The 13,709-nt window shown below is 41.4% G+C and overlaps 1 protein-coding gene across 2 annotated transcripts in view; it reads right to left on the reverse strand.

Moving 5' to 3' along the window:
* Lrguk (leucine rich repeats and guanylate kinase domain containing) overlaps positions 1-13,709 on the reverse strand; it is a 106,180-nt gene that overhangs the window by 13,986 nt on the left and 78,485 nt on the right. Inside the window, exon 16 of one of the 2 annotated variants that reach the window (XM_034519257.2) lies at positions 9,536-9,666. The exons of the other annotated variant lie outside the window; for it this stretch is intronic. Coding sequence (XP_034375148.1) covers positions 9,536-9,666 — 131 coding nt within the window. The remainder of the gene's footprint in view (positions 1-9,535; positions 9,667-13,709) is intronic. 2 annotated transcript variants of the gene reach the window in all.

The following is a 13,709-nucleotide window of genomic DNA, read 5'->3' on the forward strand; positions in this document are numbered from 1 at the left end:
AGGTATCAGCCTAGAAGAACTCAGAAAATTGTTTCAAGGGCTTTCTCTGTACACAGAATAAATTCATATGACAAGGGAATACTGAGCCATAGTTTAATAAATCTCAAGTATATGAATATTTCAGAATTAATACAAAACACATACTATGTATAGCTGTCATGCCACCTTAAACAACATGGTAGAACACGAGAAGAAGTGATCCACCACTGGCTGAGAGGACACTGGCCGTTGACAGCCTGAGAGGAAGAAGATCCATCAAGGGGGAAGACTCAGTGGTGGGTTGACCACATATCCAAGAATTCATGGGCAGCACAAACTGTACTTAATGGGATTTGAAAAATCAACAGAGGACTCAGAATCAGTTAGGGAGGGAGGGAAGGGGGGATGGAGCAGGAAGAAGTTGGGGGAGGGGGAATATGATCAAAATGGTTTCTATGAAATTCTCAAAGAATTAATTAAAAACTGAGAGAAAAAAGAAAATGACATTTAAAAAGCACATTTCCGTTTTCATAATGGGCTGATTGTATTAGTATTGTTATTCAGAGGCTGTTCTCATGACGTGGGGTAGGGCAGAAGAGTAATTTAATGGGCTATCATAATCCTATCATCGCCTAGGTCTCTGAGAAGCCTTTGGGAAGGATTCTCAGTGTGCAAGAAAGATAAAGGTGTAATAGAAAAAGCAAAACTCACGAGGCTCTGAATTTTAATTAGAAATATCAGGTTGAATTCATGGAATATTTTATCTAGCCAGGGAAAAGGACCAGAGGGCAGAGACTATGACTCAGTGGTAGAAACTTGCCTAGCATGAGCAAGGCCCTAAGTTCGGTTCCTAGTGTCCTTTCCCTTAAGGAGTCCCAGAAGTAACGGCCACCCCAATAGTGATGGGTGTCCCTACTGACCACAATATGTCAATGAACTACGACCTCTCACTTAAGGAAACCAAGACTGCTTACTGTAAAAACAGCCCTGAGTTGTCTTTGTTACTTTTCCGTTATTGTGACAGAATTCCCAGACAAAAAGCAAGTAAAGGAAGAAAAGGGTTTATTTGGGCTTTGTGTCCAGAGGGACATAGTTCATCATGGCAGGGAAAGACATGGCTTCAGGCAGAGAAGGCATGGTGGCAGGAGTAGGGGCTGGGTGGTCACATCACATCCACACTCAGGAGGTGGAGAATGAAAGGAAGTCAGGCCACGCTGTACATCCCAAGGCCTGCACCAGTGACCCACTCCCTTCAACAAGGCTTTACCTCCTGAAGGTTCCACAGCTTCCTCGAAAAGTGCCACCAGTTGGGGACCACATATTCACACACAGCCTATGGGGGTCATTTGACATCCAACAACAGGTCTTGTAACATACAAGAGCAGAAACTAGCTCGCTACGCCAAATGGCAAAGCCGCTATCAAAGACTCCCTTTCTAGAAGGTCAACTAGAAAAGATCATTGCTGACCAAAGGTGAGATTATCTGAATCCTCATATGGGTTAGAAGTGCAAAAAGCCAATGTCTTTCAAGTACACTTAAATCAAAGTATGTGTGTTTACATTACTGTACATAATTCATTCTATATTTGACACTTTGCACATTTGGATTTCCAGTTTAGGACTGCGACTGATGCTACTGTAAATGGTCCTGCACTCCTGTTGCAGTGTGTATGCTTCTCCTTTCTACTGAGTATATGTCAGGAGTGTCTTACCTGAGGCATAGGGCACACGTATGTTCAACGTCAGTAAGTGTGTCCGGCTTCTGTCTATGTACACTGTTTTAACCTCCCATCTGTTGTCATGTAAGAGGTTTCACTGTCATGTATTAAAAGTCTGTTTTATAAGTTACTTTATTCTTATAAGCATCTCAATATGATTATCACCTGCATTCTCTTGTGGTCATATACACCTACCATGACATCATTGGTCACCTGAGTTTGGCTTTTGTGTTTGTTTGTTTTTTGTTTTTTATTTTTGTTTTTTTTGCAGGCTTCCTATGTATTACACATTTTGTCCTTAGTAACCAGTAAGAGCTCTTCATGTATTGTGAGTACAAACATTCTGTCATTTATTCATCACACGTATCTTGGTGTGGTTTGCCTTTTTAAAGTTGAGTGTCACTTTTATTAACAGAAGTTCTTAATTTAAACTCTATTACATTTGCTTATTTATTTAGAAAAATATGCATGCGTGCCTCAGGTTACGGGTGGAGCTCAGAGAACAACTTTCAGGGATCAGTTCTCTCCTTCAGCCATAAGGGTTCCAGGGATTGGACTCTGGTCCTCATGGTCAAGGGCAGAGCCATCTCCCCTGCCCAGAAGTTCTTAATTGTAATGTAATTCAGTGTTTCCACATTGTCTTTTAGTTAGCATTGTTTGTGTTTATATTTAAGAAACTATTCACGGTGTCATGGTCATAAGAATCTCTCTTACATTACCTTTTAGAAGTATTGTTTTGCTTTGCATGTTTATGAGATTATGGAGATTACATGGATTGCAAACCCCTCAGGTTTTGTGTGTGGTATAGGACTAGGGTAAACCCTCATTTGTAAGCAGCTAGTTCTAGCAAAGATCCCATCTTCTTCCTGCCACACTCATCAGAAGTCAGTCCCATGCATGCACAGTTTGTCTCTGAGACAGTGCTAGCATTTCCACACAAATATTAAAATCAATTTCACAAAGAGCTGTGGGAATCTTTGACTGGCTCACACTATATCTGTAGATTTGAAGAGAGCTGGTGTATGCGCAGTGGCAATTCTTGTAATTCATAAATGTGACTTAGTTTTTTTCTAAATCATATTTTTATATTTTCCTATGTAGAGGCAGTATACATCTTTTTTTTTATAAAGTCAGATTTATCATTAACCTTTTAACTTTTAGATCCTAGTCAAAACATATTTTAGGGAGCTATGAAGATAGTCTGGGGCAGGGCTGCTTTCACTGAAGCCTCGGGTTTGGTTCCCAGCCCCAACATGGTGGATCACTACCATCTGTAATTCCAGAACAGAGAGCTCCTCCTCCTTCTCTAAGTTTTCTTTCCATTTTCTGTGAATGAGTAAACACCTGAGAGAGAGAGAGAGAGAGAGAGAGAGAGAGAGAGAGAGAGAGAGAGAGAGAGAGAGAGGTGAGAGAGAGAGAGAGAGAGAGAGAGAGAGAGAGAGAGAGAGAGAGAGTTTGAGTGTGTGTACGCATGTGTGGGCAGTGGGAATTGGATCTGGAGCTTCTGCCAGAGCAGCAAGTGCTCTTAACTACTCTCCAGCCATCTTAACCACTCTTAAGCCATCTCTTCAGCCTCTTCCTGCAGACCCTTCATGTCTTCCTTATTATAACTGCGGTACAACAAATAAAAAGCTTACTTAGATTTTTATATTTAAAGAAAGATTATTATTATTTCATAGTATCAACATTTTTTTTTGACATTTATCAGTTTGTGTGTATGTGTGCACCATGGCATACATGTGGAGGCAAAAGGGACACTGGCTCAAGTCAGTTCCTTCCTTCCAGCATGTGGATGCAAGATATCAACTCAGATGGTCAGGCAGGGGTGACAGGTGGCTCTACTCATGGAGTCAATCTCTTAATATTCTGTTCTTGTTTCCTCTTCTCTTTTCTCTTCTCTTCTCTTCTCTTCTCTTCTCTTCTCTTCTCTTCTCTTCTCTTCTCTTCTCCTCTTCTTCCTCTTCTTCCTCTTCTCCTCCCCTCCCCTCCCCTCCTCTCCTCTCCTCTTCTCTTCTTCTCTTTTTCTGTGAAACATGATCTCTCTACACAGCCCCGGCTGTCCTGAAACTTGCTATGTAGACCAGACTGGCCTTTAACTCAGAGAAATGCACCTGACTCTGTACCCCAAGTGCTAGGCTTAAAAGTGCACCACCATGCCTAGCTTATTTTTATATTTTCTTTCTTCTCCTTTGAAACCAAGGTAGTTTTGATTAGAATGTAGAGAAATGGGTTTGACGAGGACATATCCATGTAACTGGTCCTTACTCTTCCCTTACAGGTCTCTCAGCCCTCTTTCCTTCTTTCCCTTTTCAAGACATATGGTGTACTACCTCTTGTTCCTCCTTCTTACTCCACTAGGCCTCCACCTACTCTCCTACTCTCCTTTCTGCTTTCATGTCTCTCTCTCTCTCTCTCTCTCTCTCTCTCTCTCTCTCTCTCTCACACACACACACACACACACACACACACACACACACACACACACACACACGGCAGAGACGGAGACAGAGAAAGATACATACACACAATAGATTCCACACATGAAATATTCAGTATTTGACTAAGTCTTGAGTCTCAATGGTTTCGCTCAAGACAGTGACCTCCATTTCCATCGTTTTCTCTGAAGGACATTTTCTTGTTCTTCTCTAGAGATAGATAAAATTTCATTGTGTACATGTACCACATCTTCTTTATCCATTTGCTCATCTTTTGATGGACATCTAGCATGGGTCCATGTTTTAGCTATTGTGGATTATGTGTCAATGAACACAGATGTGTAAAATAGCTCTGTGGTATGCTGCCTCAGAAACCTTCAGACACACAGCCAGGGATTGAGTAGTTGGTTCATACGGTAATTTTATTTGGAGTTATGTGACAAATGTCCATATTGATTTCTATAGTGGTTGTCTTACTTTACATTGCCATTAGCATATATCAGACCCGCCTGCCCCCTTCCTTGACAGCATTGTCACTTGTGTTCTTGATATTAGCCACTATGATGTGGACAAGAGAGAATCTTGGTTTTAATCTGCATTTCCCTAAACTAAGGATATGGAATACTTTTTCAAATGTTTTGGCCATCTGTATTTTTTGAGAACTTCCTGTTAATATCATTATTCCATTTACTGACTGGATAGGTTGTTTGTGTGTATGTGTGTGTGTGTGTGTGCGTGTGTGTGTGTGTGTGTGTGTGTTTAATTTTTGGAAATTATTAAAATAGATCCTAACCTGTTGGCTAAGTCCAGATGTAGATATCAATCCCTTGACAGATGAATAGTTGACAAAGATTGTTTCCCATTCTGTAACTGACTCTCTGCTCTGTTGAATATAATTGTTTTCTTTTCTATATAAAAATTTTCATTTTTTTTGCAATCCCACTATCAACTCTTGGGCTGTTTCCTATGCTACTGTAGTCCTTTTCAGGAGGCCTGGGCGGGCCTGTGTCTTCATCCCGGGCCTTTCCACTGTGCATCTAGCAGTTCCAGAGTTCAGGTCTTACATTAAGATTTTTGTGCAGGGTATACAGTATTTAGTTTCCTTTTCCAGGATGAACACTCAGTGTTCCCAGCACTGTACTGAAGGGGCTGTTTTGTTGATGCTGTAGTTGTCGCAATATGTTTTGACACCTTTGTCAAAGATCAGATGACTGTAGCTTAGCTACGTGAGCTTATGTCAGAGTCCAGCATTCTATTCCATTGGCTTCTGTGTTTGTGGTGTGATCCATACTGGGGTTGTAACTGCTGCCCCATAGGCTACACCTTGAGATCAGTTACTGTGATGTCTCCAGCACCGCTCTTTCTGCGGGAGGTTCCTTTGGCTACTCAGGGTCTTTGTGCGCCCATGTGAACTTCAGATTCTTTTTTTTCTAGCTCTGTGAAGAACATCATTAGAATTCTGAGGAAAACCTCATTTAATCTATAGATTGCTTTCTGTGATACAGCCATTTTCATGACATCAGTTTTGCGGGTTCATGACCACGGGAAGCAGTTCCATTTTCTAGTGTCTTCCTCAACCATTTCTTTAGTGTTTTACAGTTCTCATAGAAAATTTTACTTCCTTTATTAAATTTATTCTTAAACATTAAAAAAAAAAATGTTACTATCAGTTGTGTGTGGAGGGGTGATATGTACCCACAGTATGTGTCTGAATGTTTGTAGATTCTCTTCTTCCACCATGAGGTGTGTCCTGAGATTCAGCTAAGACACTAGGCTTTCAGTGCAAGCACCCACGCCTGCTGAGCGATCTCACTGGCCCAGTACTTTTTAAACTACTAAGTGCTAAGGGTTTTCTTTATAGTTTTCAATAAAAACACGGGCATACAAAATCTACAGTCAAAACACCACAAGGCACAAAAAAATGTCTACCTTGTTTCCTCTTAGATACTTTGAGATATATTTTTCATGTAAAAAATATTGTAAGTACTTTTTCCATACCACTAAAACCTTCCGACAACATGCAGAAACTTCTGTTTGACGTAGAAGTGGAGGAAGGTAGCATTCCCTTAGAGCTGGGCGGTAATGATGCACGCCTTTAATCCCAGCACTCAGGAGGCAGAGGCAAGAGGGTCTCTGAGTTTGAGGCCAGCCTGGTCTACAGAGTGAGTTCCAGGACAGCCAGGGCTAACCTAGTCTCAAAAAAACCAAAAAAGAATCAAAAGCCCTTCTAGATTGCAAATGCTGTGTGACAGCAGCATGGTGTTGCTGCCAGCTCTCAAAGGGACTGATGGTCAGTTCTGAGAGGACATCATTTGCTTTCTATGAAAAGTCCTTGCTATTGTGGACCTCCTCCTGGGCAAAGGGAAGCAGAGGGGCTTTGCACACTGCCATCACTGATTGGTAGATGCAAACTCTAACATATGATATGATGCATACCCTTCCCCCACCATTACACACTGTGCTCAAGGGGGTGCCCTGAGGAGGGGGGAGGTAACCAGCACAGAATAACAGAATACTCTTTGACAGCAGGTGGCCATGACAACTGCCCCTTCCCTCATCTGTCACCACCAAGACGACCCCCTTCTACACACACATAGCCTTTTTACTTTACCTTCCCTCCCTGTGGTGAATGGGAATGAATCACAGTTAAGAGCACTGAGTGGGGCCTTTATCTGTTTTTGTCCCCGGTTCCTGGAACCAACCTCGGTGGCCGTGACCTGAGAAAAGCCATCTTAAAGGCATGAAAGGTTTCTAACAGATCCCAGTGTTTGACCCTATTTAAATACACCTTGACTATGCAAACCATGAATGCACACTCGAGGGCAAAGCATGCATGTCAGTGGTGTGTATTCTGAACGGTGTGAATCAGGCTGTAGTGCAGTACAACCTCATTGTGATGTGGGGCAGACCTGGCTGCCAGGGCACATGCCACTCGAATGAGTAAGGGTGTTTGTGATGTTGGGTGTCTCCCCCTGAAGAACCCTGCATGCCAGTTCTTCAGGGGGAGATTTGAGAACTTACATCTGAGCGCCTTAGCTCTTAGAAACAACAGCATACCTTTCAAGAAAGCCAGGGTGTCAAGGGCACATGAAGAAACTGTATATTGACAGGGAGGGTCCTGAATGTCCCAGAACCAGAATGACAGACGTCAGTGGGTGCTCCATGGTAAGGGAGCCTTACCTGTTCATTTCTACCTGATATTCCAGATGGCAAGATCACAGGACTACCTAAGACTTAGCCAGGAAAAGAGAAAGCAACCTGCCAACAGGAGAGGAGAGAATGTGGGGAATACCAGAACCAGCAGCTTGAAAGGGAATCTGGGAGCTTGCAAGAACATCTCCAAAGTTACCATGTGATCTGAAGACTGCAGGTCCTTCTGAAATCTCCCAGAATAGCCAGAAGCCTTTGGGTTCTTAACTTATCCAAAGACCATTTAGTTAACAATGATCTCCATTGTTAACTAAAGGTTGGTGTTTGATTTCTCGTAAATCCTGGTGAGTTGGCATAATTCTAGATTTGACTGACTTATATGACTTCCCTGAACTAAAGCACCATGGCATCAGTTCACATTCTTTGCAGACACTTACGAGCTCATGCGCACTCGGTTGCCTCTCAGAGGCCATAATCTGGAGCCCTTGCAATGGAGGACTTGCAGAGTCTAGTCAGGCTTGAGAGGCATGGCTAAGGAGTCAGTCAGGCTTGCTATACTCTTGTCTTCAGTAGTGTGAACTGAAGAACTAGAGGGAAGTCTATGGGAATGTGAGGGAGTGCTTCTACATGAGTAGGGGAGAGAAGCAGGCCTACCCTCAAAGTCAGTGCAAGAGGCCACACAGAAAAGCAAAGCAAGAAACAGTGTTTCATGCACTCAGAATTAATTCCCAACAGCTATCATATTCTTACAGGAGAATGCTCAGGCATGTCCCTTTCCACCACAGCACAAGACTTGAACCACTGATTCTTTTGACCACTCACCTTGATTCTGACTTTGGAAGGTAAGTGGTAACTTGCTTTGAATAGGTTGGCTTTAAGCTAACAACTAGAAGTTCGGTCCTGTCTTAGTTAGATTTTTCTATTGCTGTGAAGAAACACCATGACCACAGCAACTATTTATTTGTTTGTTTGTTTATTTGCATTGCTTGTTTGTTTATGTCCATTGTGGTGTGTTGCCTGAATTACGGACAGTTGTGGGCTGCCATGTGGGTGCTGGGAATTGAACCCAGGTCCTCTGGAAGAATAACCAGTGCTCTTTACCACTGAGCCATCTCTCCAGCCCTGACCTGGCAACCAACTCTTAGAAAAGGAAAACATTCCATTGGGGCTGGCTTACAGTTTCAGAGGGTTAGTCCATTACAGTCAGGGCGAGAAGCATGGCAATGTACAGGCAGGCAGACATGGTGCTGGAGAAGGAGCTGAGAGTTCCACATCTTGACCCACAGACAGCCCAATAGAGACTGTGTGCCCCACCAGGTCTAGCTTGAGCATATGAGACTTCAAAGCCCACCTCCACAGTGACACACGTCCTCCAACAAGACCACAGCTACTTCAACAAGGCCACATCTCCCAATAGTGCCACTCCCTCTGGGCCAAGTATTCACACATGAGTCTATGGGTGTCATTCCTATTCAAATCACCACAGGTATGATATATTCTGCAACTGTAATTTTTTAAGTCTCTGTATTCTCAGATCATTACATAAAAAAAAATATTACTCATGACAACGAGCACAACCTACTCTAAACACAGCCTGTATTGTGTAGTAGACACTCATTCCTCCATGAGCTAATTTCCAGATGTTCCCAGAGGAACAGAGTTGGGATAATGTTACAGGCCTGCTTTAAATAGCACTGCCATCCATAAAATACACTTCTAGAGTGGACTTGATTTTTTTCCCCCAGATATTCATAGTCATCTCCTGCTCAGAGCAACTTGCCCCTTGAAATTCACATTTTAGTGTGTGTGTGTGTGTGTGTGTGTGTGTGTGTGTTTGTGTGTGTGTGTGTGTGTTTTATGGTGCTTTTCTACTGCAAAACAGAAGAGTTGGATGCCAGTGTTTTTACTGGGAGCCTGAGAAAACGGTACTAAAAAAACTTACATTGAAAATTAAAATTTAAAGGCAGTAACTATTCCTAGAGATGGGTTTGTTGGGGGAAAAAGAATCTTGTCTTCAGCTCACAGTTGTGAGAGAATAGTTTAGGAAAATTTAATAATCTCCAAATTTTCCCCCTTACCCCTCAGCTTTTAAGACAGGGTCTCACTAAGTAATCCCGGCTGGTCTCAAACTCACAGAGTTGGACCTGTCTCTGCCTTCTGAGTGCTGGGATTAGAGGTGTGTGCCAACGTGTTCGGACCCTAAACCCTTTTATAGTTCTATAATCACTTTTACCCCACCTGCCCTGCCCTTACCACTGGTGACCTTTTGGATGAAAGTTTGGAGCATAATTTAGTAAAGTAGTTTCTGTCTGTTGAATCCAAGAATTCAACCGTACTGGACTTCCTAGAATAGTCTTCGGATTTCAGGTAAGGCGTTTTAATATCTGGTGAGGAAAACATAAATTTATGAATGAAATATACAAGAGTAATTTTCTTGATGTGACAGCAATGTCTTATATTTTATTTCTTCAAACACAAGAAATTGTGTATCTCAAGTTTATGCATTTCAACTTGAAAATAAATAAGACACATTTTACAGTAACAATAAAATTAATGTGGGCCTATAGCAGCCAGGAGGCGCAAGCCTTTGGAGGGTAACCAGTACTTAGTCAGCATAGGTTTGGTATTAATATTAATATAAAATATGTAATAAAAACAAACAGCAGTGGCTTTTAATATTTAAAGTTACCCTTATAATTACATCCTATCTGATAAAAGCCCCTTAAAAGCCTAGACAAAAATGAAAGCATGTAATTCTAAGAAGATTTAACGTTCAATGCATAGACCTCTGTAACTGACATGTCAGATTTCAAAACACAAACACAATCAGAAGGTGTACAATCAATGCAACTTACATTAATATGTAGAAGAAACAAAAGTAATTTTAACTTGACAATTAAAAGAGCCTTAACACATGTGCTAACACCGGTTTTAAATCCAGATCCTGCCCCAACTTTATCTCTTGCTAACATAACATCATAGAGAACTGCAGCTAACTTCCATATATGTCTCTGAAAATGTCCAGAACCAGACTTCCAAATCAAGACTGTTATTTCCAATATTGGATTGATTTCTAGACCAGTCCATGATAGTGGCCTGAGTATCACAGAATCTTGATATTCTAAAAATAGCTTGCAAGTACTGCAAGAAATGAGCCAGGCTTTAAGCAGAAACAAGAGGGTAGTGGGCTTGATTTATTGCTGGTATAACAGCTTTAATTACATTAATTGCTAGCACCACTGCTTCTGCAATTGCTTTGACACAAGTTAGGACAGCTACTTTTGTTAATCATTTAGCAAAAAAAAAGTTACTAATGTGTTGAATATACAAGAGGATTTAGATAGGTATTTGGAAGAACAGATTGATGTTCTTTATTCTATTCAAACTATTGGAAGGATGTTCAGAATTTAAGGGTAAGGAGCCATCTCAAGATGGCTCATTGGATTCATGTTAGTTCTAAAATTTACAGTGGTAGTCATTACAATTGGGAAAAAGTTTAAAGATATTTGTACTGTATTTGGTATAATTGTAACACCTCTCTGTATGTTTTAACTTTACATGGTGAGCTTATGAATTTCAAGAATGCTGCTCTGCTGAATGTTAATTTGGTAAACACTGCAGATAAAATTACCCATGGTCTGAGGTCAGTATTTCTATTTTGGTCAAGCTTCAAGAATGGCATATATAGCTTGATCATGCTAGGCCTTTTTGTTTTGGGAATACTTTTATTCCTACCCATCGTATTAAAGCTTGTCTTTAACAACATCAACATGTTGGCAGCCAAATTACATGGCTTGAACTTAAAAATGGACCCCTAGCCAGAGTTATTAAATTAACAGGCTGGCAAGCCAAGGATGGGTAAGATTCTGCACAGAGCCTTATCAACCTAAGACAGAAATTCATTGCTTTGGCTAATGCATATTCCATGATGGCCAAGGAAGGCATTCTTTTCAGAATGACCTAAGACAGGCTCAGTCTTATTAATGAAATAAAAAAGGGGGAGAGGCAGGGAGCCTTTGGGTCTGCTTGGCAAGAATCTGACATGGTCCAAGGACAAGGAAATGGGCTGCTTGCCAGGAATATGACATTGGCCAAAGACAAGGAAGTAGGCTTCAGGCAGGAATTAGACATTAGGCTAGAACAAAGAAGTAATTTCAGATAGGAATCTAAATATTAGGCTAGAACAAAGAAGTAGCTTAAGACAGGAATCTAAATTAGGCTAGAACAAGGAAGTAGGCTTCAGACATGAAAATGACTTTGGGCTAGGACAGAGAAGTTGGCTCTAATTTTGGACATCCTGATAAGCCCTTAGAAACAGTGATCATGGGAGTTTTCATGGAATTATGTTTAATGCCTTGCTTTTTCTTTGACTATTTGTGTTTTGTCTTGCTTGTTCCTTGACTATTTGCAGCTATTATATTGCTAGACCCTCAACCTAGAACTGACCTTAATATGTGCACGTAATTAAAATGTTATAAAAGCAAAATGGAGGAGGGGGATGGGATGGGGGTTCTAGGGAGGGGAATGGGAAAAGGGATTACATCTGAAAAAAAAGTTCAATGGAACAGGAATTATTCATAATTAATATAGAATCTTTCCTTTAAAACATTAGAAAACCCAGAGATATAAAATATACAATTCTAGTCTTGTTCATGAAGATAGATCCTGAGTTTACAGGCCTTTGAGATGTATGGAAGCATCAAGCATTTCAGAAACATTGCTTACAAAATGCTAAAATAAATAACACCCATACATATATCTTTAGTTAATATGCTTGACTGAGCAGATGTGGGAAACTAGCCCTCACCCAAAGATAAAAGGAAATATTAATGCATAACAGAAGCATGTTTTGAGAGATATGTATATCTCTCAAAACATATATATATATGAGATATATATATGATATATATATCAAAACATGTGTGTGTGTGTGTGTAATGTCTTATATTATAAATCAGGAAAGAAACAGTTCTAGGTGAAGGTGAGAAGTCAGAAATGGGCAAAAGGGCATAGATGCCAAGAAGTCAGAGGTACTGAGAACTAAAGCTCACACCCCAGACCTAAGATGGGAGGCAGGTTCCCTGAGCTGGGAGGACAAGGTGTGGACTCTTTGATATGAAGAGAAGCTGCACAGAAGGTATCTGGAACTCAGCCCACAGATGGGAGAACTGTACACACAGAGCTGAGCCTGGCCCGAGGATAGAAATACCTGTAATAACACGAGACCTCCAGGCTAGTTTTAGAGTGATGGTTTACCACACACAGAGCCTTGGGTGTGAATCCTAGCTCTCAGCAGCTGAGCATGGTGGCATCCATTTACTTGTGAGCCCAGCTCTTGAGACATAGAGATAGGAGGCTCAAAAGTTCAAGGCTATCCTCAGCAAAAAGAGAACTTGAGGCCAGAGTGGACTATGTGAGATGCAGACTCAAGGAAAAGACTAGAGGAGAAGGGGGTGGGGTGAGGTGGGGGGAAGGGCAGGGAACTGTTCTTTGTGTATCTGTGCTGTGTGCTGGGACTGAACATGAACTTTAACCCCATTGTGATCATCTGAAACTAATAAAAGAAAGCAAACGCTACTGCGAAGGAATTCTGGCAGAAGAGTCTAGAATTCCCTATCCCAACACCTGTGAGAGCAGAGAGTGATTCTCTGGTGCAGTCCGGGCACAAAGCCCAGGAATTCTAGGTAAGGGGGAATCTCAGGAGGTACATTAAGGTAACCATACTTATTACAACAAATTGATTAAAAGGAACTGCATATAGGCACACTCTTCCCTAAGTCTTCTTGATAATATTCATCTGATCCATATTTCTGGAGCACCTACCACATGGTGGGTGTAGTTCTGGATGCTGGAGACAAAGCAATAAACAGAAACTCCTTAACCTGCGAGGACTTTACTAAAGCTGCAGGCAGACAAATAACACATTTTTAAAGGTTAGGTGATAAATACAATGAAGTCAGATAAAGGGATGGAAAGAAACAGCATGGTGGTCAAAAGAAGTCCTCTGAGGGGATGGGATGAGAAGGATATTCTCTGTACGGTGGAGAAATTGTCAGAAGTTTAAAGATCTAAAGAAAAACATTCAAATACCTTGAGGGGCAGGTGATGAACAGAGGCAGGGAATCAGTTTTATACAAAGAGCCAGAAGCATGGTTAACCCAAGTATCAGTGTTAAGAATTCACTGCCTGGGAAGACTGGAGTATATAGACACCCACATTTGGATGGTGTGGAGAGGGCAAGAGAACTTGAACCCTCAGCCCTAAATGGGTTCCCATTAAATCCTTCCCTCGTGGTTAAGAGAACCCTGAAGAAGAAGGGGGTAGAAAGATTGGGAGAGCCAGATGGGATGGTGGACACCAAGAAAACAAGGCCTTCTAGATACAACAGGGCTGACACACATATGAATACAGAGAACACAGCATGCAC

Source organism: Arvicanthis niloticus, chromosome 15 (genome assembly GCF_011762505.2).
Source record: "Arvicanthis niloticus isolate mArvNil1 chromosome 15, mArvNil1.pat.X, whole genome shotgun sequence".
NCBI lineage: Eukaryota > Metazoa > Chordata > Mammalia > Rodentia > Muridae > Arvicanthis > Arvicanthis niloticus.